Here is a 25807-nt window from a genome sequence, read left to right as displayed (position 1 = left end):
TTCCGCTCCCTGCGGAGAATCGGTTGAGGGAGCGACAGGCGAGGCTGGTCGTGCCGTCGCCGCCTAGCACCGGCTCGCCACGAACGCTCGCCCGCGGCTCCACCCGGCCCGTTCCAACAGTGTCTCGGGTGGGCCAGTGAACCCTCCTACCACGAAGTACCCAGCCCGAGACTGGAAATCGCTGATCGTTCACTTAGATCATGATTTGTAGAAGAGTTCTGTTAAGCCTCAATCTCTTTAGGCAAGGAAAGGAATCTCTGGAGAAGGCAACAATCGTTTCCAGTATTGTTGAAACATCTTTTGATGGAAATCAACTTTTTTTTTGCACATTTTTCCAGCCCGTGAATGTGTAGTAATAATAAGTAATACTTTTCTTGATCGTAAACTGAAGACAGATTCTGAGAGTTCAGGAATTTTGGAGGGGCTTATTGGAGAACCCTTGGAAGTGCGGAAATGAAATCTGAGAGTAAATTCTCGGTCGAGGGGTTTCTTTGTTAAGAAAATAACCTTTTTTTCTGTACAAAATACTTCTAAACATTATTTCATAGTATAATATGAAAGGAATATTCAAGGATTATCTATTCGACATTTTGGGCTTTCATTGTTCTGGGAGTAAAACTCATCTGGGGCTGCCATTCAGTTCACTGTCATTCCATGTAGGGCTGATAGTATATCTTGAAAATGTCTGTTATTACACTGTAGAATATCTCTTCTAGCGTTTTCCCTTATCATGCTGCCGAGTATTCTCTTCTAAGGATGGGATTGGATCTAGGAAATGAGCTGTTTCTTCATTTGTACATAAGAGGGAAAACAATCCTTTAAGACTATTGAACCAAGATAACGTTTTCCATAATTATCAGAAAGATTGATTTTGTGGTGAGACTTACGTTCCTAAAATTCACTTGGGTTTCTAATTGTATTTTCCATTATCAACACTTCACATTGACGTACAGGTTCTGCAGTTTCACAACACAAATTTACGTAACTTTATCATTATAGATATTGTTCACCGAGATTCTTGAGTGCTATTTTCTTAGAAAACTTTATTTTCTTTACACTTGTCTTCAGTCACTTTGGCATAGATCTAGAATACTAATCGTCTTACCACGAACTGACACAAATGTTCCCTTTTCTATTATTGATATCTTTATGAAATTTCTTCCAAGTATGTTCTTACCATTTCCACTGACGATGGCATCCCAGCTTTTCCCGTCAGGAGAAATGTGGAAAATAATTAAAATTTGCAAGTTTGGTATTTGGTTTATATATATATATATATATATATATATATATATATATATATATATATATATATATATATATCATTTTTTATTTGCTTTGTCGCTGTCTCCCGCGTTAGCTAGGTAGCGCAAGAAAACACACGAAAGAATGGCCCAACCCACCCACATAACACATGTATATACGTACACGTCCACACACGCAAATATACATACCTATACCTCTCAACGAGTACATATATATACACACAGACATATACATATATACACATGTACATAATTCATACTGCCTGCCTTTATTCATTCCCATCGCCACCCCGCCACACATGAAATAACAACCCACTCCCCCACGCATGTGCGCGAGGTAGCGCTAAGAAAAGACAACAAAGGCCACATTTGTTCACACTCAGTCTCTAGCTGTCACGTATAATGCACTGAAACCACAGCTCCCTTTCCACATCCAGGCCCCATAGAACTTTTAATGGTTTACCCCAGACGCTTCACACGCCCCTGGTCCAATCCACTGACAGCACGTCGACCTCGGTATACTACATCATTCCAATTCACTCTATTCCTTGCACGCCTTTCAACCTCCTGCACGTTCAGGCCCCGATCACTCAAAATCTTTTTCACTCCATCTTTCCACCTCCAATTTTGTCTCCCACTTTCCGTTCCCGGGGAAAATGAAACATGATAAGTTCCCAAGTGCACTTTCGTGTAATAATCACATTATCAGGGGATTATATATATATATATATATATATATATATATATATATATATATATATATATATATATATATATATATATTTCATGGTCTTCCATGTTTACCAGCATCAAAGTATAGAAATTTACCTCTGAAGTGATTTGTTGCTGATGTTTGGAGCTCGATGAACCTGTTACTTCAGTATGCATGTATTTTGTAAGTGTTGTATTTGATGTGTGCGTGTGTGTTGGGGGGTATCTGTAAGTAGAGGTTGCTGACGTATGAGGCTGTAGTAAGCTTTATTTTTCTATTTGGCTTTGGGTGGTTACTTATGGAGTGGTCTGGTGCTACTGCATAGAATTGAGGTAGGACTCTACAAGATGATCTTTACTTCACTGTATCGAGTGTTTATGGTTGCTAAGCAACCAAGCGTTTTGAGTGCACCATTTTGTGGTTTGCAGCTTTCGTTACATTTGCCTTCCAGAGGGCAGAAGAACAGGCAGGTAGGGCGTAGTCTAGTAGAGCAGAGGACAAGTTCGTTGGAGGTTTGTATTTTTCTTACAGAAATTTAGTTCCATTTAGTGTTCTGAGGGCATTTAGTTTATGTGCTTTTATGTTATTATAGAGGGAAAGTGAATGTAGTGTGTGCCTATGTGAGAACTAGAATTATTGGTGATTTGCCTAGTGGAAGAGACCGTCCTTTCGCTGTGAATAGATGGTGTGAGCTGGGTTCGAGTCTATCTGAGATTAAAGGAGTGACTGAAGACTTCTGTGGAGGAGCAGACATCTGTTCTGGATGATCCATTGCTGCAAATGTGTAATGCTGTATGTTTGATGTTGCTACAGTGGTATCTGGGTGTTGATTGCGAGGTCATCTGCACACGAATGAAGCCTCATGTTGAGGTTTGCCCGAGATAAAAGGAGGTTGTGTAGGTAGAGAATGAAAAAACTTCTTTGGAAACTCCATTGTACAGTTCAAGTGTTTTGAAAGCATGGCACTCAGCTATTATTGCTCTGGAGGATGGTGTCAAGTATGTTTTGTGTGAGGATGCATAAGATGCATTGATGTCTGTTGCCACTAGTACTTTATACGTGGGGGGTTTGTGGTTGGTTGAAGCTATCTAGGATATGTGTGGTCAGTGTGTAGCACATTGGTGGGATGGTTGGGTGTGAAACAATGTGGTGAGGATGAATGGTGTGATTCTTTATCTATGATTTTGTTGTGGATCAGTTTTCCACACTGAATATCGAGGGCAGAAGTGATATAGGGTGGTAAGAGGGAGTGTTTGGTGGTTTGAAGGGCCTAGGATACATATTGTCCAAACAACTTTCTAGATGTTTGGAATTTTTAGTAGCCATGATGATTGAAGTTATCTGCATGTGCTTGGATTGCAAATGGGATAGAGTGTATTAAGTAAAAGTAGTATGATGTCAAGGCCTGTAGTAGGTAGATTCTTTAAAGTTTTTAATTGCATTTAATGAATCACTGAGAATGAAGGATGGGTGGACATTGGGTTGCTTGTGGATGGATCTTGTATTTCTTTGTGTGACTGTCAAGAGATGAGGTTATAATAGTGAGGGACTGATTTCTGAGTAATGTCTCCAGAACAAGTTTGTGTTCTCCGAGGGAAAGGATGTCACCGGAATGGATCAGGAGTGCTTCATGAGTAGGGATTAGATTGGTGTAGTAACTGTGGATCTCTAGCATGCACGAGTTGGTCTTGTGGTTTATCGTATTGAAGGGGTGCCAGTTTTCATCCTGGTGCTACCCAGGATCTCTTTTTAAAGACTCCTGCAGTAGCAAGGAATTTTTTACTCCCTTGGAGTGAGAAATCCTTTTATAAAACTATATTTCCAGTGATATAGCCTCTTGCAGGCAGAGTCCAATAATACTTTCTCATATTTTTCATTCATAATTACCCAAAAAGAATTTCAATGAAAGAGTCCTGGTGTTACTGTAGGACCTTTCTATAGGCTTCTACAGCCCAAGGCTGTGCTACTTCCAGCAGCAAGGAAATGTAGACTTCTTTGGGTGGAGAAATTCTTAGTGAGATTGTACTTCCAATGATGCTGTCTTGCCAAAGGTGACTTTTCATTTGTGGTGTAAACTCAAGCAGACAGAGTCTGATAACACCTCTCTCCCATATATATATGTTTTCCTGGTGCTACCTCACTGAAGTAGGGGGTAGTGATGCTGTTTCCTGTGGGGGAAGGTAGTGCCAAGAATGGACGAAAGCAAGCAAATATATGTACATGTGTATATATATATGTATGTGTCTGTGTATGTGTATGAATATGTATGTATTGTATGTATATGTGTGGGTATGGGCGTTTATGTATGTATTTTTTTTTTCCAAAAGAAGGAACAGAGAAGGGGGCCAGGTGAGGATATTCCCTCAGAGGCCCAGTCCTCTGTTCTTAACGCTACCTCACTATTGCGGGAAATGGCGAACAGTATAAAAGACAGCGACAAAGTATAAAAAAAAAAAAAAAAATTCTCTCCATGTGCCCAAACCACTTCAAAACACCCTCTTCTGCTCTCTCAACCACGCTCTTTTTATTTCCACACATCTCTCTTACCCTTACGTTACTCACTCGATCAAACCACCTCACACCACACATTGTCCTCAAACATCTCATTTCCAGCACATCCATCCTCCTGCGCACAACTCTATCCATGGCCCACGCCTCGCAACCATACAACATTGTTGGAACCACTATTCCTTCAAACATACCCATTTTTGCTTTCCGAGATAATGTTCTCGACTTCCACACATTCTTCAAGGCCCCCAGAATTTTCGCCCCCTCCCCCACCCTATGATCCACTTCCGCTTCCATGGTTCCATCCGCTGCCAGATCCACTCCCAGATATCTAAAACACTTCACTTCCTCCAGTTTTTCTCCATTCAAACTCACCTCCCAATTGACTTGACCCTCAACCCTACTGTACCTAATAACCTTGCTCTTATTCACATTTACTCTTAACTTTCTTCTTCCACACACTTTACCAAACTCAGTCACCAGCTTCTGCAGTTTCTCACATGAATCAGCCACCAGCGCTGTATCATCAGCAAACAACAACTGACTCACTTCCCAAGCTCTCTCATCCCCAACAGACTTCATACTTGCCCCTCTTTCCAAAACTCTTGCATTTACCTCCCTAACAACCCCATCCATAAACAAATTAAACAACCATGGAGACATCACACACCCCTGCTGCAAACCTACATTCACTGAGAACCAATCACTTTCCTCTCTTCCTACACGTACACATGCCTTACATCCTCGATAAAAACTTTTCACTGCTTCTAACAACTTTCCTCCCACACCATATATTCTTAATACCTTCCACAGAGCATCTCTATCAACTCTATCATATGCCTTCTCCAGATCCATAAATGCTACATACAAATCCATTTGCTTTTCTAAGTATTTCTCACATATATTCTTCAAAGCAAACACCTGATCCACACATCCTCTACCACTTCTGAAACCACACTGCTCTTCCCCAATCTGATGCTCTGTACATGCCAAAAAAATATATATATATATATATATATATATATATATATATATATATATATATATATATATTTCTTTCTTTCAAACTATTCGCTATTTCCCACGTTAGCAAGGTAGTATTAAGAACAGAGGACTGGGCCTCTGAGGGAATATCCTCACCTGGTCCCCTTCTCTGTTCCTTCTTTTGTTTCCTGGTGCTACCTTGCTGATGTGGGAAATGGTAATCAAGTATAATAAAACAAATAAAGTTCTCTCCCACACATTCTTCATCACTCCCAGACCCCCCCCTGACTGATTTCCACTGCCATGATTCCATTCGCTGCTAGGTCCACTACCAGATATCTAAAACACATCACTTCCTCCAATTTATCTTCATTCAAACTTACATCCCAATTAACTTGTCCCTTAACCCTACAGAATCTTTTTCTTATTCACATTCACTCTTAAATTTCTCCTTTCACACTTTTTCAAAATCAGTCACCAACTTCTGCAGTTTCTCACTCGAATCAGCCACCAGAGCTGTATTATCAGTGAACAATAACTAAATCACTTCCCAGGCCCTATCATCCCAACAAATTGCATTCTCACTCCTCTCTCTAAAACTCTTGCATTTATCTCCCTATTATATATACAGTAAATCCTTGATTTAACAAACTAATAGGGGAATGGGTGCCAGTTAAAGCCAAAAGTCTGTTAAATTGAGTGTAACCTAGTAAAAGTGTAGTTAAAGAAGAAAAAGTTTTTAGTGAAAGAGAAAAAAGAAGCATTTGGGCAGTACTTACAAGAAAGGAGTGCAAGTGACTAAGAGGCGTATAACAGTGAGCAGCAGGAAATCAAAAGGAAGGTGCAGGGGTTGAAAAAGAAGGCAAATAAGAGTTAAATCCGGTCCATTAAACCCGAAATCAGTTATATTGGGTCCATTTAAAAGAGGTAGTGCCAGGAAAGATATGAAGAAAGGCCACATCTGCTCACATACATTCCCTGCAAATATTAAATTGCACAACAGAAAACTGTTAAGTGAATTTTTTCTTGTCATTTACTTTCAAATACAAATGTATGTCATTTCCCCCAGTTGGATAAAAGCAATACACTATTACAGTGTCAGAAATAAAATATAATGGTTCCAACCAACCTTTACTTTCAATACCAGTCCATACAATTCATCTGTACCAAATGAACATGACATTTGTTTACACTTCCTAAACTTTCTCCATTTCAATTTACTTTTATACAGCCAGTAAAGATGACTGGCATCCAAGAGTACAAACAAAAAGCCTTTTAAATGACCAACATATTCTATTCATTATTTGGGAAAATTTACTACATTGTTTGTCTTGGGTTTCTCAAAATAAAAAAATCAGAACAACTAAATATATTCTAACCAATTACTTTTAAGCAATCATGTATAATTACAGCTAAATGTGAATGCTAAAAAAATATTTTTACATTCCATAAAATAAACCTATGGACAACTGATATCTTAAATCTTCTCCAAGGTGACAGTAATACCACTCAAAATCCCTGGCCATCTAATGACTGAATTCTGGACTAGTGTTCCTTTTGTCCACATCACCTAGCAGTTTCTTAATTTATTGACCTGCTTATATCAATCCTGACTTCAACTAACCAGACTTATCTTCCAAGTCTAAATATACCACTGTGCTCCATTTTTTATGCTATTTTGCAGGAAGAAAGCCATACGACATCACATGTTCCAAATCTTTACAGCCAGTTATAGAGAATCATGAGTAAACACTGCTCCAACCATTCCTGAACTAGGTTTTGAAAATGATGCTGCAGGCTAATCATCACACAAAATATCTAATTTGGGTATTGATACAGGACCAATCCCTAAAATCTCTTGTGAGCATATGTACACAAGTGAATCTGATAAAACAAAACATTCTGTGAAGAAAAGGGTATTTCTGAAATAATATCAAACATGGTAATATGACAGATATGGACAATTTTTAACAATTAGAGTTTGCACAACCTGAAGCATTACTGACCCTTCTAGAACTGACAATGTTCCTTTTACACAAAAATAAGAAATATGTGAAAAAAATTAGTATATTTGCATGTTTCCCCTTTTAGAAATTTAAATATGGAGGGGGGTTCCCAGCCCCCCACTCCCGCCCTCTTTAGTTGCCTTCTACGACACACAGGGAATATGTGGGAAGTATTCTTTCTCCCCTATCCCCAGGTATGTGCATGTATACATATACTCACAAAAATAATTCAGAGTTCGGGATGTAGGCTACATATGACATGAAATCACACAACATAACATCTCCCAACAAGTTTGTTGTGTCCTTTAGAGGTTAGTATTGTAACTTCCTTAAATTTTGCTGCTCAAATTATTATATGTATTCAAACTTGCTTGGGTTAAATAACATTTCATTATTGATACAACAATCAGTTTTGAAACGAGTTTTTGTGGAAGCAGAACAGGAAATGAAGTTCTAATAATGCCTAAACAGAAACTATCACCATGCTTTCAGATTTCCTATTTGTGTGAATTATTCCTTTTACTAATGTTGGCCACTAATGGCAAAATCCATTCGTCATCACCTAAGGTTGAATTATTTCGATAACTTTATAGCCAAGAAATTTCTCATGTGATGAACATAATAATGAGCACTACTGAAATTCATCAAAATACAATAAAATGTTTTTATGACCATGTGACCATCCCTCTAAAAAGTTACTGTTCAATATCATTCATATTTCTACAACATTTAAGATCTCTCAAAGAGTATAGTTTAAATGCTAAAGCCCTATGAAATTGGTTAATGTCAAGCATCTCCCGTTCTTCTCTCACAAAAATTCATCAATAAATGTTTATCTTTTTAAGCATAACATCGAGGAGGGGCCCATTCAATAACTGCAAGAAAAAGAGTTGCTTGGTGCTACCTAATGATGGCAGCATATTCATCTGAGTACTTACAAAATCAGGAGTCTAATGTACTTAAAAGCACTTATGTATTATGGTCAAAATTCCTAAGTGTCTTGGAGGGTTCATGAATACACTCTGGTTCATGAATGTTGACCATCAGCAAAAACCTCTAGCAATTATACCCATGGAAATACATGCTGATCAGCACTCAGGTGAAGAGCATTCAGACTAAAATACCCAACAAAATACTTAAAAATGAAGGCCTTCAATAACAAGAAAACACAGGAGGGATACAACAATTTACAACTTGTTAACTTTTAAGTTTCAAGTTGAACATTTCCAAGTATTGATTATAATGATAAATTTACTTGCCTTAGCATACAAAGTAATAATTTACTTTTCTATTTGTCAAGGCTCATTATTGCTGAGCATTTCAACACTGAGTAGATAATGTACACATAATCTATTTGAAACATCAGGCAAAAAATACCTTGCCTTTACTAGACCTACTAATATTAATATTATTATTATTATTATCATTATTTCCTAATGCTATGATGCAAGTAGCTATTGAATTTTCAATTGCATGTATACAATATACACTTAAGCAGCCTGGCACTGATAATCCAGGACTGAAGGTCAATCCTGTTGTTGGGGAAGACAATGTTCACCTTTCCTGTCTGTCAGTTCTATAACTTAGAACCTACAGCACTCTTCATTTTACCTTTATTTGTAATTTATCATGCTTCACAATTTTGTAGAGTTGAACTGCACTGCTAAGCAGTGCAGCGTTATCAGATATGAAGTACTGCACTGGTGAGTTTTATAACCCAAAGCAATGGAAATCTACCATATTTCAAAGCCCTTATGAATCCAGCAGGCTACCTAAGTAACCAAAGTCTTCCACCAACAAGGACTTTGGGCTAAACTCTGACACTTTACTAAAAATATTGACTCAGTTAATATGACCTCACTCCAATTATTGGCTTGTGGGGCTTTATCATAAAGAAGCAGCAAATGGTAAAGTGCATGACAGGACTGTGAGAGTTCCATTAACTGGACATGACACTAAGTTAATACACAAACATGGGCCCCTCACTGAAACACAGACATGTTGCAAGAAGATAATGTAACAAAAAGTTTTGCTCCCATTACAGAATGGGAAGATAAGTCCTAAGTAAATTAGTGAATATATTTTCCTTTAAATGAAATTACATCATTGAACATTACATTAGCAATTAAGAAAGATTTATGGGCATCATAACTGGCAAAACAGTAGCCAGAGAACCTACGAGACCTAATTCTTTTCTCATAAATACATCGTCTAATTCTCTTGTTCAAAATAAGTTAAACATTTCATCATATATCAATATTCAAGTGCTATCTGGCAACTATTCATGGCAAAGAGTGCCATTATCTCCAAATCCAAATAACATCCATGATAAAAGCTTTGTAGCAATGTATTCTAATACATCAAATATCTTCACTGAAAGAGACCAATTATTAACAATCACCTGCAAGTCATTTAAGGATACATCATTGTATATGAGCATAGTTTAACATTGGTTAGTTTAACATTGGTCACAATCCAAATCTTTTATAAGTTGAAAACGAATTTAGCAAAAGTCTATGTCTTTTTATCCAAGAACCATGGCACACTGAATTTATAAAGGAAGAGGAAGTATGCTATAAGACATTTTCTCATTGTACAGAGTACAAGCCCAGTATCAAATTTAACTATAAAAAGTTGCATTATCTGAGGTTTAGTTTGAAAGCAAATTCAGAAACTTGAACATTAATACCAGGTTAGTCATAATTTTCATCCAGATCCTGGCTGATTATAATGAAGACATCTTCAAATCTGAACTGCTCAATGTTTACAGTCCAGGTGATATTCTTCATTAACCAAGAACGATTCATCAAAAAATTTTGATGTTTCAAGGGCAAATTAACTATATGATCTTGAACATCCAGGACACAATTTTCTAATACACTTGACTTATTACTTTATTCCATGGAGTTTACACATGCTGAAACTGGAAAATTAAAATGATATAGAAATAAGCTTGATGTCCTAGACAATCATGCCATATATCCTTAACCAGGTTCTGGAAAAATCCTGTTGTTTAAATTTACAAAGACAACCATCTTTCAACAGGCAGTGGAACAGGTCCAGAGTACCATGTATACTGTACAAAGATAATACCAATTACAATATCCTTCATCCTAAAATCAAATCTTAAGATACCAGCATGCTCACTTTAACAGCCTGGTTATTCTGAACCATGGCATAATCAACTTTGTTTTCTGTTAAGCCCCTGCAAGTAAATAACTTTCCTTAGTTATAGCCATGTCCTACTAAATTAATTTTCATCAATTTAGGTTGTCTCTAAAACTTTATCATTCCTTTACAGGACTAAAAAACCCAGCAAAAAACCTTGAACTGCTTATTTGTTGTGGGATCTAAACATTTTACTAAAATTGAATCTTTGCTAAGGATTCCATATCATTCCTTCAAATCCAGGCTGTCTGTGGTAGTGAAAGTGTCACTCCCCAAACTTCAGCCACAAACTTGCCAAATACCAACAAGTCTCAATCTTAAAAGTGTCTCCATCACCATTTTAACAATATAACAGTCATATAAAAATAAAAATTCATCTTCATATATACTTCGTGTCTAACAGCAGCAGAGAGGGGTAGCTGGCAACTTTTCATGGCATGTGTTGTCAGTTTCTCCAGCTGCCCACCTTGTACTTTCTGGGAGTACTTTAAGGACGAGATCAGGGATTATGAACTCTTAGTGCACCTTCAACACTGGTTGATTTTCCTCTTGACAAAAACTTGGAGCCTTGTTATTGTGTTACAGAAGGTTCATAATCACCAATTACATCACAATAGAGCTTCTCTAAAATCACAGACAGATCTGAGAGGTGTAATTCTTAAGTCTCAAACTGGGAATTATGAAGCTATGTTCCTGTAAGTAGAGGTGTTGCAAAATGTTGCAGTCCACACAATAAAGGTCAAATTGTTTTGGCTATCCAGGCTATAATGTCATGGAAGAAGACTGTGATATCCAGTGAAAACTCCTAACCATTAAATGAAAAAGGAAAAGCAATGTGGAAGACTATATAAATAATATCAATTAATTCTAAAACCCTAGGACCCCTTTTATTTGGCTCCTGCAACTTCAGGATTGCATTTCAATCAAGATCAGGGAAATGATGGACTCCTTCAGAATAAGGTACTCCTTAATGGGACTGTACTCCTTTTAATCCACCAACAATCATATAGCCTTGACAAAGGTAACTTTCACTCAAAGCATAACCAAAAGCAAGACTCCAGCAGAGATGGGGCCCCATGAGTGCAAAACTCCCATTACAGTAAAAATATGTAATTACAAATAAGAACTTGGTAATTACATACACACACACACACACATATATATATATATATATATATATATCCAGCCCCAAAGACCTGGCCATGGTTTACCCCAGACGCTTCACATGCCTTGGTTCAATCCACAGACAGCACATCCACCCCGGTATACCACATCGTTCCAATTCACTCCATTCCTTGCATGCCTTTCAACCTCCTGTACGTTCACGTCCCGATCACTCAAAATCTTTTTTGCTCCATCCTTTCACCTCCAATTTCGTCTCCCGCTTCTCCTTGTTCCCTACGACTCTGACACAAATATCCTCTCCGTCAATCTTTCCTCACTCATTCTCTCCATGTGTCCAAACCATTTCAACACACCCTCTTCAGCTCTCTCATCCACACTCTTTTTATTACCACATATCTCTCTTACCCTTTCATTACATACTTGATCAAACCACCTCACACCACATATTGTCCTCAAACATTTCATTTCCAATACATCACCCTCCTCGGCACAACCCTATCTATAGCCCATGCCTTGCACCCATATAACATTGTTGGAACCACTACTCCTTCAAACATACCCATTTTTGCTACGAGATATTTTCATTCATTTCATTATACTTCGTCACTGTCTCCTGCATCAGCAAGGTAGCGCAAGGAAAAAGACGAATGAATGGCCCAACCCACCCACATACACATGTATATACATACACACCCACACATGCACATATACATACCTATACATTTCAATGTATACGTACATATACATACACAGACAAATAAATGTATACACACGTACATATTCATACTTGCTGCCTTCAGCCATTCCCGTTGCCACCCCACCATGCGTGAAATGACACCACCCTCCCCCTGCACGAGTGCAAGGTAGCGCTAGGAAAAGACAACAAAAGCCAAATTCGTTCACACTCAGTCTCTACCTGTCATTTGTAATGCACCGAAACCATAGCTCCCATTCCACATCTAGGCCCCACAAAACTTTCCATGGTTTACGCAAGACACTTCACATGCCCTGGGTCAATCCACTGACAGCACATTGACCCCAGTATACAACATCGTTCCAATTCACTCTATTCCTTGCACGCCTTTCACCCCATCCTTCCACCTCCAATTTGGTCTCCCACTTCTCCTCTTTGTCAATCTTTCCTCACTCATTCTCTCCATGAGACCAAACCATTTCAATACACCCTATATTGTCCTAGGGATTGGGGAGAAAGAATACTTCCCATGTATTCCTTGCATGTCGTAGAAGGCGACTAAAAGAGGAGGGAGTGGGAAGGCTTGAAATCCTCCCCTCCTATTTTGAATATTCCAAATAAAAAGGAACAGAGAAGGGGGCCAAGTGAGGATATTCCCCCCAAGGTTCAGTCCTTTGTTCTTAATGCTACCTCGCTGACGTGGGGAAAAAAAAAAAAAAAAATATATATATATATATATATATATATATATATATATATATATATATATATACATATTTTCCCTGGGGATAGGGGAGAAAGAATACTTCCCACGTATTCCCTGCGTGTCGTAGAAGGCGACTAAAAGGGGAGGGAGCGGGTGGCTGGAAATCCTCCCCTCTCGTTTTTTTTTTAATTTTCCAAAAGAAGGAACAGAGAAGGGGGCCAGGTGAGGATATTCCCTCTAAGGCCCAGTCCTCTGTTCTTAACGCTACCTCGCTAACGCGGGAAATGGCGAATAGTAAGAAAAAAAAAAAAAAAAATATACATATACTTGCATTTTCCCAAATTCACAAGGTAGCACCTGGAACACAAAGAAATGGCATTCACTCATGTCTACCCTCTTAACTTTCATGCATAATGCACCAAAGCCAGAGCCTCCTTCCCACAACCAAGTTAAATAGGCCTTTCTGTAGTTTTGTCCACCTGCTTCATATTCCCTGGTTCAGCCCACTGACAGCATGCCATCCCCTGTATACCACATCACTCCAATTTGCTCAATCCCTTACATCCTTCACACACTCATGCATGTTCAGACCCTTAACACTTAAAGGACCTTTCATTCCTTCCTTTCACCTCATCCTTGGTTTACTCTTGTTCCTTCCACTTCTGACTTGCATACCCTCTAAGTCCTCCTCTCCATATGTACAAAACATTTCAGCACACCCTCTTTAGTTCTCTTGTACACATTTCTCTTAAAGCCACACCTCTCACTTCCCTTATAACTTCTTATTCAATCAATGCTCCTTAAACTATATATTGCCCTAAAACATCTCATTTCTAAAGCATCCACCCTACTCCTTAAAGTTCTATCTAAAGCCCAAGTCTCGCAACCTTACAACCCTAACAGGGATACCACATGTGGGTGAGGGGGGGAAAAGTTCTGGAAGCATTGAGGGACGTAGAAATACACATGGCAAAAATAATTATGTCTGAAGGTATAGTTGTCCTTATGTTGCTGTATGGATGTGAGATATGAGCTATAAGTGAGAATGTGCAGAGAAGGGTGGATGTGTTGGAAATGATATGTTTGAGCAAAATATATGGTGTAAGGTAGCTTGACCAAGTAAGTAATAAAAGGGTAGAAAAGAGATGTAGAAACAAGAGTGTGGTGAGAGAGCTGAATAGGGTGTATTGAAATGGTTTGGACATATGGAGAGAATAAGGAAAGGCTGACAAAGAGGATATATTTGTCAAAAGTGGAGGGAAAAAGAAGGGGAGACCAAACTGGAGATGGAAGGATGGAGTGGAAAGATTTGGAATGCTCAGGGCCCGAACATGCAGCAGGTTGAAAGGCTTGCATGGGATAGAGTGAATAGGAGTAATGTGGTATATAGGGGGTAACATGCTGTCAATGGACAGAAGCTGGGAATGTGAAGCTGCCAAGAGAAATAAAACAAAGGAATACAGTGTGTGTGTGTGTGTGTGTGTGTTTGGGGGGGGGTGCACATGTTGCTAAATGAGGCTTATTCTTCATCTGTTCATAGTACTACCATGCTCACACGGGAAAAGGAGAAAAAGTATCAAAGGAAAAAATCTGTATATGGATTGTTTCATGGGTTTTGTCACCATCTACAATCTGTTTTGTCCTTAAGAGTAGTGTCAGCAAATGGGATGAAATGGTGAATGAGAGTCATATATGGAAGTTTGCCAGTATAGTACCTCTCCTTGTTCCCCTCCTTGTACTGTCATATATTGCTACTATCTTCAGTTTGCTACCTCTTAAAACTAATGAACAACCAAATCACACAAAATCCTACTTCCACCCACACAACATGATCATAGCCAATCACTCCAACACCTAACTACATACAGACCTTACACAAAAGATCCCAGATGGATTCAACTAATCTTAACCCCTCTCACACACAGTAATAGTGGCAAAAGTCATCAACAAAACACCTGATACCCTTCCCTCACATTTCCTCATACAAAAGATACTTAACACCATCCCCACTACAATAAAAAAAAAAAGTCAACTACATGGCTGGCCAACAGGCCAGTCATTCACAAAGGCTTCACATCTATAACCCTTAAGCTCTACAACAGAGTTCCCCAAGGAGCAGGTCTCTATCTAACTGTTCAATCTCTTCCTATATGAACTATCACCTTATCTAACTGTTTAATCTCTTGCTACATGAACTTATATTACCTTCTGCAAGCAACAGTACTGTAAAGGTCCTCTCATATGCAGATGATCTTACAATCACATCACAGTCCTATGACACTATATAAGCACCAACAAACATGTAACACTTCATCATACAAGTGAAGTATTGGCTTATTCAAAACAGAAAGCTTGAATCGCCAAAGAAGTCTTAAGTAACCCTTTCAACCCAGGACAAAGATGAATCCAACTTGCACCCTTCCATCACCTTCAATGGCCAATGATTCCCACAAAACAAAACTCTCACCATACAGGGATCATGCATGACATATATATGACATTCGCTCACCACAACACAAACATCAACCCATAAACAAAATGCCATTAGAACACTTACTTGTACAAAATTTGGACAAAAAAACTGAACTGCTCAGCATCCTCCACAAACATTTCATTCTAACTGTACCTCATCTGTCTGGTCTTCCACCCTTTCAAAAGTAAATACATAATGCAAAACTGCAAACCATACAATTTAGAATACTCAGAGGAATCATTGGCTCCCAAGCAACCACGAATGCTCATCACCTATGAAATGAAACACAGATTTTCCCAGTACCATCCCACCTCAACATGCTCGACTTATTTCTCTGACACAGTACTGGATCCCTCCCACCCAAACCACTCCATCACTGACCACCAACCTCCCCACTCCTACTACTATTACACACTTCAGCAACCTCTACTTACAAATCCCCTCATCATCAGCAAAAATAAAACTGACAAGACACACACAAACTGAAAGATACAACAAGCACTAAACAACTGCCCTCCTAACTCAATCTCGAACACCACCAAACCAGACAAATATCCAACTGAAATCACACACCCAACAAACACGAGTAACACTTTCCCGTCTATGCTCTGGATATCATCCATCCCTACATTACTACAAATATTGTATCAACACATCCCAGAAACTTCATGCCAGATATGCATCTACCACAATGAAGACATTGAACTCTTACTGCTTAATTGTCCCTGCACTTTATGAACTAAGGACCAACCTGGTGCATGTGGTTGGCTTTCTATGTGCTGCAGGAGTTCTATAAAGACAGAAGGGACTTCCTAGGCAAGATGTAAGTAAACATACATGGGTCCCTTGCTTACTAACGTAATACCAACCATAGTTTTAATCATACACTCTTAAAATAATTTACATCATTCAAACAACCACAGCATAAAGTTCTGAGTGTCCTTAGTATTTTTTCTAACTGTTGGGCAAATACTGTAGCAGCTTGGACTACTTCTGGCTAAGCCTGGTGGGATCCGAAGCCTGTTGGGATCTAGCACAATGGTAGCACAAAGATGTACACAACAGTGCAATTGAGATGACCACATCAACTGAGCCTTGTTGCCAGCACTCTGCCTGTATTGTTCTCCCTTACTGTGAATCTTGCTAAGTGAAGAATTCTGTAAGTGACTTCTATACTACACAAACTTTCAAAAACAAACTTTTTTACTTCTTTTTTTCCCTAGATACAACCTATCAGCAATAAACTATTGATGGGAGTAGTGCTACCCCTAGAGGGGTAAAAAGACTGATGTCTTATTTGACAACTCTGAATGTGGAGAAAGTACAGCACCTGTTGGGAGGTATTTTGGTGTTAATGAATCAACAGCATGAACCATGAAGAAACTGAGGCAGCCTTTTGTGCAGCATAGCTGTCTGGCTGCTTTGTGAATAAAGTCTAATTGCAAGGCATTGGGGGTATCAGATAAGCCTTCTCAAAATGGGTAGAGGTCACCAGCAGAGTGGTAAAGGGTTCTGTTCTGGGACAATTATTACTCTTCGTGATCTATGTAAATAATTTGCCAGAAGGCACAGAATCCTACCTGAACATATATCAGGTGATGCTTTGATCATAAGGAAGGTGTAAAGCATGAAAGGATGACATCAATTTACAAGATGACCTTGACAGACTCCAAATTTGGTCTAATACATGGATGAAGTTCAACACAGGTACATATATGTAAAACAACGAGGATGGGTTATAGCATAAGATGGCATCCATACGATTATCAATAAGCATGAAATAAGATGCATGAATCTTTGGGTGAAAAAGACTTGGGAGCTGAGACCACCCCTTATGAACTTTACTAGGAAAGTCCAGAGGCTTTAAATTTGCCCACCCTGGAAAAGGAAAGAGAGGAGTTACGTGATCACAACCCTTAAGATAAAAAACAGATAGATGGTGTAGACACTGAGTGGTTCTTTGCGAGATGTTGGGACAGAACAACCAAAGGAAGTACCATGACATTAAGCAAGAAGCTTGTAAAGAAAGATACAAGCAATGCATTTTGGAGCTGCGAGACCTAGATGAAAAATTTACGAAAAGGGTGGAAATGTTGGGAATGAGATGTTGGGGACAATGTGTGGTGTGAGGAGGGTTGATTAAGTAAGAAATGACAGGTTAAGTGATACGTGTGGGAGCAACAGGAGCATGGTTCAAAGTGCTGAAGAGAGTGAACCTAATCCAGCTTCTGGTAGTGGCCAAGGACTTCTCTGACTTCTGGTAGAGGTTGGAATACATTCACGTTCTTCTGGTAATGCCCACTGAAAAGATTGGCTGAGAGGACATATGTGTCAGAAGTGAAGGGAACAGGGAGAAAGAGAAGACTGAGGATGAGACTGAAGGTGGAGTGAAATATGCTCAGGAAGCCAACAATGGTACTGTGCAAGGATAAATCTCAACAAGTGTAGTGATGCATGTATGTCTGTATAAGTGCAGCACAATTTTGGAGTTTCAATATTTTCATTGTGGTAGTTGCATCTTGGGTATGAAGAGTCTTAATGAATCAATGTTTGTACTGTTTTAAGGATGGGTGATGGCAAGTTTAGATGAGAAAGTTACTCACTACATGTGGGAAGTGTGGTATCAAATTGGTGTATGATTGGTAGGATGGTGTTCAAGACAGGGTTGGGAGGGAGTTGTTTAGTACACTTTGGGTCATCTTGGTGAGTATATGTTTTGTCCGTGTTGTGTCTCCTGAAGGTTGGGGATTCTGCAAGTTTAAGTTGTGGTTGTAAGGCAGGAGTAAGCTTTTTATTTCTTTCTGGATGTAGTTGGTTAGTTATGGAGTCCTTTAGATGGGAAAGGTTCTAGCAATTTTGCAAAGGACTGAGAACTGAGCATACCAAAGTGGTATTGAGCTGGTAGGTTATCTATTTCATTGTGCCAGTGTTAGGTGTTTATGGCTGCTAAGCAGCCAGTGACTGTTCTAAGTGCTCTGTTTTGTGTGGATTGAAGCTTTTTTATATTTGCTTTTGAAACAGGATGAACAAGCAGGTAAAGCATAACTTAGGATGGGGAAGATGAATTATCTGTAGGGGGATACTAAGGGATTCTCATCTTGTCCAAATCTGATACCACTTGATGCTCTGAGGGTATTTCATTTGTTAATTGCTTTTGTGTGAATGTTTGTGGTGTGGAGAGAGAACATCAGGTGTTTCAAAAGTGATGGCCAGAATAGTTGGCGTTTTGTTCAGAGGAAATGATTGGAGGGTGCTGGGTGAATTTGTCGGTCTATATTCACATGCCACATGAGTGAAAAGTCACCTTTGGTGAACCTGTGCAGTTCAATGTCAATGGGCAAAAAGAAGTACATTCTCTCAAGGAACTCGCTCCTAAGGAGTCCATCATTTTCCTGCTTGATGGGGGTGCTACTCCAAAACTGCCACAGCCCATTAGAAGTAGCCCTGGGGTTGTAAAATTAAATCATATATATATATATATATATATATATATATATATATATATATATATATATATATATATATATATATATATATATATGTCTCTTTATAGCTATGATCACTTTCCTTTTGGTTGACTGAACAAGCTAGCTATTTTGTAAGAATACAATAATAATATGAAACAACTATTCAAAATCATAATTTCTCATTACTTTACAAAGGATCACCAATGCCTTTAACAAACAGCAAAATACTGAATGCATAAAAGTAAAATACCTATAAACAACAGTAATTCATTCTTATCAATATATATACAAATTCAGAGTAAATGCATTATTCCTATTTGTCCTTTATTGCTGACCCAATATTTCCTTCACCTCCATGACAGCATCATAAGCTTAGTCATGTCACTGGTTACTGTGCTGGCTCTTGCAGATATGGTAGTCATGGTGAAACATCAGCAGATATGGGGGCAGCTGTGATGGTGCTTGTAGCAGCAATGTGGCAATGGCAGTGGCAATGGCACAGTGGCAGCTGATGTGGCAGTTACCCAGAGCTGGTTGCTGACAACTGAGGTGGCAATTTAGGATTTTGGGGTGTGAATCTTGGGAAGAAGGCCCTTATAGTGTTGTACTCTTTGCTACACTCGTATAGGAATTGTGCCTGTTTATCACACTTCATGTAGCTAGTGCTGTACTAAACCTATCAGGTATCAGTATTTGAATTAGTCCTAAGCTAGATGTAAAGGTACTACTAGCTGCTTATACCAAACCCCAGTGTCTAAATAACCACCTCCTTTGTTTAAACCCAACTGTGCCTTACTCCAGGATGGACACATTAACACCGGAGTCTGGACTCTTGAGGCCGCTGGAGGAGTGGCTTTGAGATGTGTTGGGTGTGTATGGAGCGAGACCTTCCCCGTCCTGGACTACTGAAGAGTGACTGTTGTATCCACCACCTGGCATTACCAGAAGGTCCTTCATGCCTACTGTACGGCTGCAATAAAGAGAAAATTCATACATACACAATTTTTTGGATGTATATGTGGAGGCACAGAGGTGAAGATTTGTTGAGGTTTGAAAAAAGAAGAGATGATGTCAGGGAGAAGAGGGTGGTGAGAGTAAGTGACCTTGGAAAGGAGACTTGTGTGAAGAAATACCAGGAAATACTGAGTGTAAAGCACCAAAAGGTGAGAGCAAATGAAGTGAGGTAGTGGGTGAGGAATGGGATGTATATAAGGAGGCAGTGACTGCATGTGCAAGAGATGCATGTGGCATGAGAAAGGAGGGAGGTGGGAAGATTTGAAAGGGTAATGAGTAGTGGGGTGAAGTAAAGTTGTCAGTGAAAGAGAAAAGCAAGGCATTTGGAAAATACTTACCAGGAAAGATTGCAAATGACTTGGAGATGAATATGGGAAAGCAGCAAAAAGTCAAGTGGAAGGTGCACAGGTTGAAAAAGAGGGCAACTGAGAGTTGGGGTGAGAAAATCATCAAACTTTAGGTAGAACAAAAAGATGTTTAGGAAGGAGATTAATATCATACATAAGACAAGAGAACAAATGGGAACATTGGTGAAGGGGGCAAGTAGTAACTGGTACTGATGGAGTGAGTATTTTGAAGGGTTGATGAATGTGTTTGATGACATAGAGTGGCAGATGTAGGGTTATTTTGGTCGGGGTGGTGAGCAAAGTGAGAGAGTCAGACAGAGTGATTTGATTGAGAGAGAGGAGGTGTTGAAAGCTTTGCAGAAGATGAAATTCGGCAAGACGGTAGGATTGAATGGTACTGCAGTTGAATTCATTAAGAAAGGGATTGACTGTGTTGTTGACAGACAGGTTGGTAAGGATATTCAAAGTATTTATGGATGAAGGTGAGGGCCTAAGGATTGGCAGAATGCATGTAAAAAGAAGAGGATAAAGGTGAGTGTTCAAACTAAAGAGGCATAAGGTTAATGAGTATTCTGGATAATTGTATGGGAGGGTATTGATTGAAAGACAGAGGGCATGTACATCACATCAGAATGGGAAGGAGCAGTGCAGTTTTAGAAATGATAGAGGATGTGTGGATCAGCTGTGTGCTTAGAAGAATGTATGTGAGAAATACTTAGCAAAACAGATGTATTTGTATGTAGCATTTATGGATCTGGAGAAGGCATATGATAGAGTTGATAGAGATGCTTAATGGATGATACTAAGAATATATAGTGTGGAAGGGAAGCTGCTAGAAGCAGAGAAGTTTTCATTAAGGGTGTGAATGTGCATAAGTAGGAAGAGAGGAGAGTATTTGGTTCCCAGTGAAGGTCAGTCTGCAGCAGGGGTGTGTGTGAGAAGTCCCCATAGTTGTTTATTTTGTTTATGAATGCGGTGGTTAGGGATGTAAATGCAAGGGTTCTCGAGAGAGGAGCGAGTATGCAGTCTGTTGGGGATGAGAGGGCCTAGGAAGTGTCAGTTGTTATTGTCAATGATACAGCACTAGTGGCTGATTTGAGTGAGAAACTGCAGAAGATGGTGACTGAGTTTGGAAAAGTGTGTGAAAGGAGAAAACTGAGAGTAATTGTAAATAAGAGCAAGGTTATTAGGTTCAGTAGGGTTGAGGGACAAGTTAGCTGGGATGTGAGTTTGAATGGAGAAAAATTGCAGGAAGTGAAGTGATTTAGATGTCTGGGAGTGAACTTTCAGCAAATGAAAACATGGAAGCAGAAGTGAATCACAGGGTGGGGGAGGGGGTGAATGTTTTGGGAGTGATGATGAATGTGTAGAGAAAGAAAATGTTATCTCAGAGAGCAAAAATGGGTATGTTTGAATGAATAGTAGTTCCAACAATATTATATGATTGTGAGGCATGGGCTATGGACAGGGTTGTAAGCAGGAGGGTGGATGTGTTGGAAATGATATGTTTGAGGACAATATGTGGTGTAAGGTTGTTTGATTGTGTAAGTAATGAAAGGGTAAGAGTGATGTGTGGTAATAAAAAGATTGTGGTTAACAGAGCAGAAAGGGTTGAAATGATTTGGAGAGGAAAGGTTGACAAAGAGGACATATGTGTCAGAGGTGGAGGGAACAAGGAGAATTGGGAGACCAAACTGGAGGGGAAAGGATGGAGTGAAAAAGCTTTAAAGCAATTAGGCCTGAACATGGAGGAGACGGAGATGCGTGCAAGGAACAGAGTGAATTGGAGCCATGTGGTATACCAGGGTTAATGTGTTGTCAATGGTTTGAACCGGGGCATGTGAAACATCTGGGGTAAACCAGGAAAAGGTCTGTGGGGTCTGGATGTGGATAGGGAACTGTGGTTTTGGTGCATTACACATGACAGCTACAAACTACGTGAGAGCAGATGTGGCCTTTTGTTTTTGTCTGTTTTCCTGGCACTATATTGCTGATGCAGGGGGGTGCGATCCTGTTTCCTGCAAGGAGGGGTGGTTCCGGGAATGGACGAAGGATGTACCATCCACTCATATGCATACATATATACATTTATTTATTTATTCATATTCATTTATCATAATTTGTTGCTGTCTCCTGCATTAGCGAGGTAGCACAATGAAACAGACAAAAGAATGGCCCAACCCACCAACATACACATGTATATACATACATGTCCACACACGCACATATATATACATAAACACCCAAATATGCACATATACATAAATGCCCAAATATGCACATATACATACATATACATAACATATACACACAGATATATACAAACATACACATGAACATATTCATACTTGCTTGCCTTCATCCATTCCCACTGCTACCCCTCCCCACAGGAAACAGCATCGCTACCCCTAGCTCCAGCAAATTAGCACCAGGAAAACAGACAAAAAAGGCCACATTCAACAACATTCAGTCTCTAGCTGTCACATGTAATGCATTGAAACCACAGCTTCCTATCTACATCAAGGCCCCACAGACCTTTCCATGGTTTACCCTAAACATTTCACATGCCCTGGTTCAGTTCAATGACAGTATGTCAACCCCAGTACACCACATCGTTCTAGTTCACTCTATTCCTTGCATGCCTCTCACCCTCCTATGTGTTCAGGCACTGTTCCTCCCCTTTTAGTCACCTTCTACAACATGCAAGGAATACGTGGGAAATATTCTTTCTCCCCTATCCCCAGGGGTAATATATATTAGCATTATAATTAATCGCTGTTTCCAATGTCAGCAAGGTAGCGCCAGGAAACACGAAGAATGGCCCATCCACTCGTATACGCATCCATATACATAAACACCCATACATGCACATATTCATACATATACATATATATATTTTTAGTATCATACTTTGTCGCTGTCTCCTAGGTTAGCGAGTACATTTCAACATATATACATATACATACACAGACATATACATATATATATTTTTAGTATCATACTTTGTCGCTGTCTCCTGCATTAGCGAGGTAGCACAATGAAACAGACAAAAGAATGGCCCAACCCACCAACATACACATGTATATACATACATGCCCACACATGCATATATACATACCTATACATTTCAACATATATACATATACATACACAGACATATACATATATACACATGTACATATTCATACTTGCTGCCTTCATCCATTCCTGGTGCTACCCTGGTCCACAGGAAACAGCATCGCTACCCCAAGCTCCAGCAAATTAGCACCAGGAAAACAGACAAAAAAGGCCACATTCAACAACATTCAGTCTCTAGCTGTCACGTGTAATGCATTGAAACCACAGCTTCCTATCCACATCAAGGCCCCAAAGACCTTTCCATGGTTTACCCTAAACATTTCACATGCCCTGGTTCAGTCCATTGAGAGCACGTCGACCCTTCCAATGTCAGCAAGGAGCGCCAGGAAACACGAAGAATGGCCCATCCACTCGTATACGCATCCATATACATAAACACCCATACATGCACATATTCATACATATACATATATATATTTTTAGTATCATACTTTGTCGCTGTCTCCTGCGTTAGCGAGGTAGCACAAGGAAACAGATGAAAGAATGGTCCAACCCACCCACATACGCATGTATATACATACATGCCCACACATGCATATATACATACCTATACATTTCAACATATATACATATACATACACAGACATATACATATATACACATGTACATATTCATACTTGCTGCCTTCATCCATTCCCGTAGCCATCCCGCCACACATGAAATGGTACCCCCCTCCCCCCACGCATACGCGAGGTAGCGCTAGGAAAAGACAACAAAGGCCACATTCATTCACACTCATTCTCTAGCTGTCATGTGTAATACACCGAAACCACAGCTCCCTTTCCAAATACAGGCACCACAAGACTTTCCATGGTTTACCCCAGACGCTTCACATGCCCTGGTTCAGTCCATTGAGAGCACGTCGACCCTGGTACACCACATTGTTCCAATTCACTCTATTCCTTGCACGCCTTTCACCCTCCTGTATGTTCAGGCCCCGATTGCTCAAAATCTTTTTCACTCCATCCTTTCACCTCCAATTTGGTCTCCCACTTCTCGTTCCCTCCACCTCTGACACATATCCTCTTTGTCAATCTTTCCCCACTCATTCTCTCCATAATACAGCACTAGAGGCTGCTTTGGGTGAGAAACTGCAGAAGTTGGTGACTGAGTTTGGCAAAGTGTGTGAAATAGAAAGCTGAGAGTAAATGTGAATAAGAGCAAGGTAATTAGGTTCAGTAGGGTTGAGGGACAAGTTAATTGGGAGGTAAGTTTGAATGGAGAGAAACTAGAGGAAGTGAAGTGTTTTAGATTTCTGGGAGTGGATTTAGCAGCAGATGGAACCATGGAAGCTGAAGTGAGTCATATGGTGGGGGAGGGGGTGAAGGTTCTGGGAGCATTGAAGAATGTGTGGAAGGCGAGAATGTTATCTCAGAGAGCAAAAATGGGTATGTTTGAAGGTATACCTGGCTCAAACACTGTTATATGGTTATGAGGCGTGGGCTATCGATAATGTTGTGCAGAGGAGGGTGGATGCGCTGGAAATGAAATGTTTGAGGACAATATGTAATGCGAGGTGGTTTGATCGAGTAAGTAATGAAAGGGTTAGAGAGATGTGTGGTTATAAAAAGTATGTGGTTGAGAGAGCAGATGATGGTGTAATTGAAATGGTTTGGTCCATGGGGCGAATGAGTGAGGAAAGACTGACAAAGAGGATATATAAGTCAGAGGTGGAGAGAACAAGGAGAAGAGGGAGACCAAACTGGAGGTGGAAGGATGGAGTGAAAAAGATTTTGAGTGATCGGGGCCTGAACATTGAGAAGGGTGAAAGGCGTGCAAGGAATAGAGTGAATTGCAATGACGTGGTATACCGGGGTGGATGTGCTGTCAATGGATTGAACCAGGGCATGTGAAGCATCTGGGGTAAACCATGGAAAGTTTTGTGGGGCCTGGATGTGGAAAGGAAGCTATGGTTTCGGTGCATTACACATAACAGCTAGAGACTGAGTGTGAACAAATGTGGCCTTTCTTGTCTTTTCCTAGCACTATTTTATTCAATTATACTTTGTACATATTCATACTTGCTTGCCTTCATCCATTCCTGGTGCTACCCTGGTCCAGGAAACAGCATTGCTACCCCCTAAATAAGAAAAGTAAATCTATTTGAAACACTTCTGATATAAGTAACAATCATAGTAATACCACTGAATAAGTAATGTTCAAAAAGACTCTGAGTGTAATGGTGAGAATATGATGTTAA

At 39.6% G+C, this 25807-nt stretch overlaps 1 protein-coding gene across 8 annotated transcripts in view; it reads right to left on the bottom strand.

Moving 5' to 3' along the window:
- Positions 1-6586: 6586 nt before the first annotated feature.
- LOC139751011 (constitutive coactivator of PPAR-gamma-like protein 1 homolog) overlaps positions 6587-25807 on the bottom strand; it is a 121602-nt gene continuing 102381 nt past the window's right edge. For all 8 annotated transcript variants that reach the window (XM_071666077.1, XM_071666080.1, XM_071666082.1 and 5 more), the window contains one exon: positions 6587-20078. In XM_071666077.1, coding sequence (XP_071522178.1) covers positions 19920-20078 — 159 coding nt within the window. In that variant the 3' untranslated portion in view covers positions 6587-19919. The remainder of the gene's footprint in view (positions 20079-25807) is intronic.

Source organism: Panulirus ornatus, chromosome 10 (assembly GCF_036320965.1).
Source record: "Panulirus ornatus isolate Po-2019 chromosome 10, ASM3632096v1, whole genome shotgun sequence".
Lineage (NCBI taxonomy): Eukaryota > Metazoa > Arthropoda > Malacostraca > Decapoda > Palinuridae > Panulirus > Panulirus ornatus.
The sequence above is the reverse complement of the archived record's forward strand: the minus strand, read 5'-3'. Positions and strand labels throughout refer to the sequence as shown.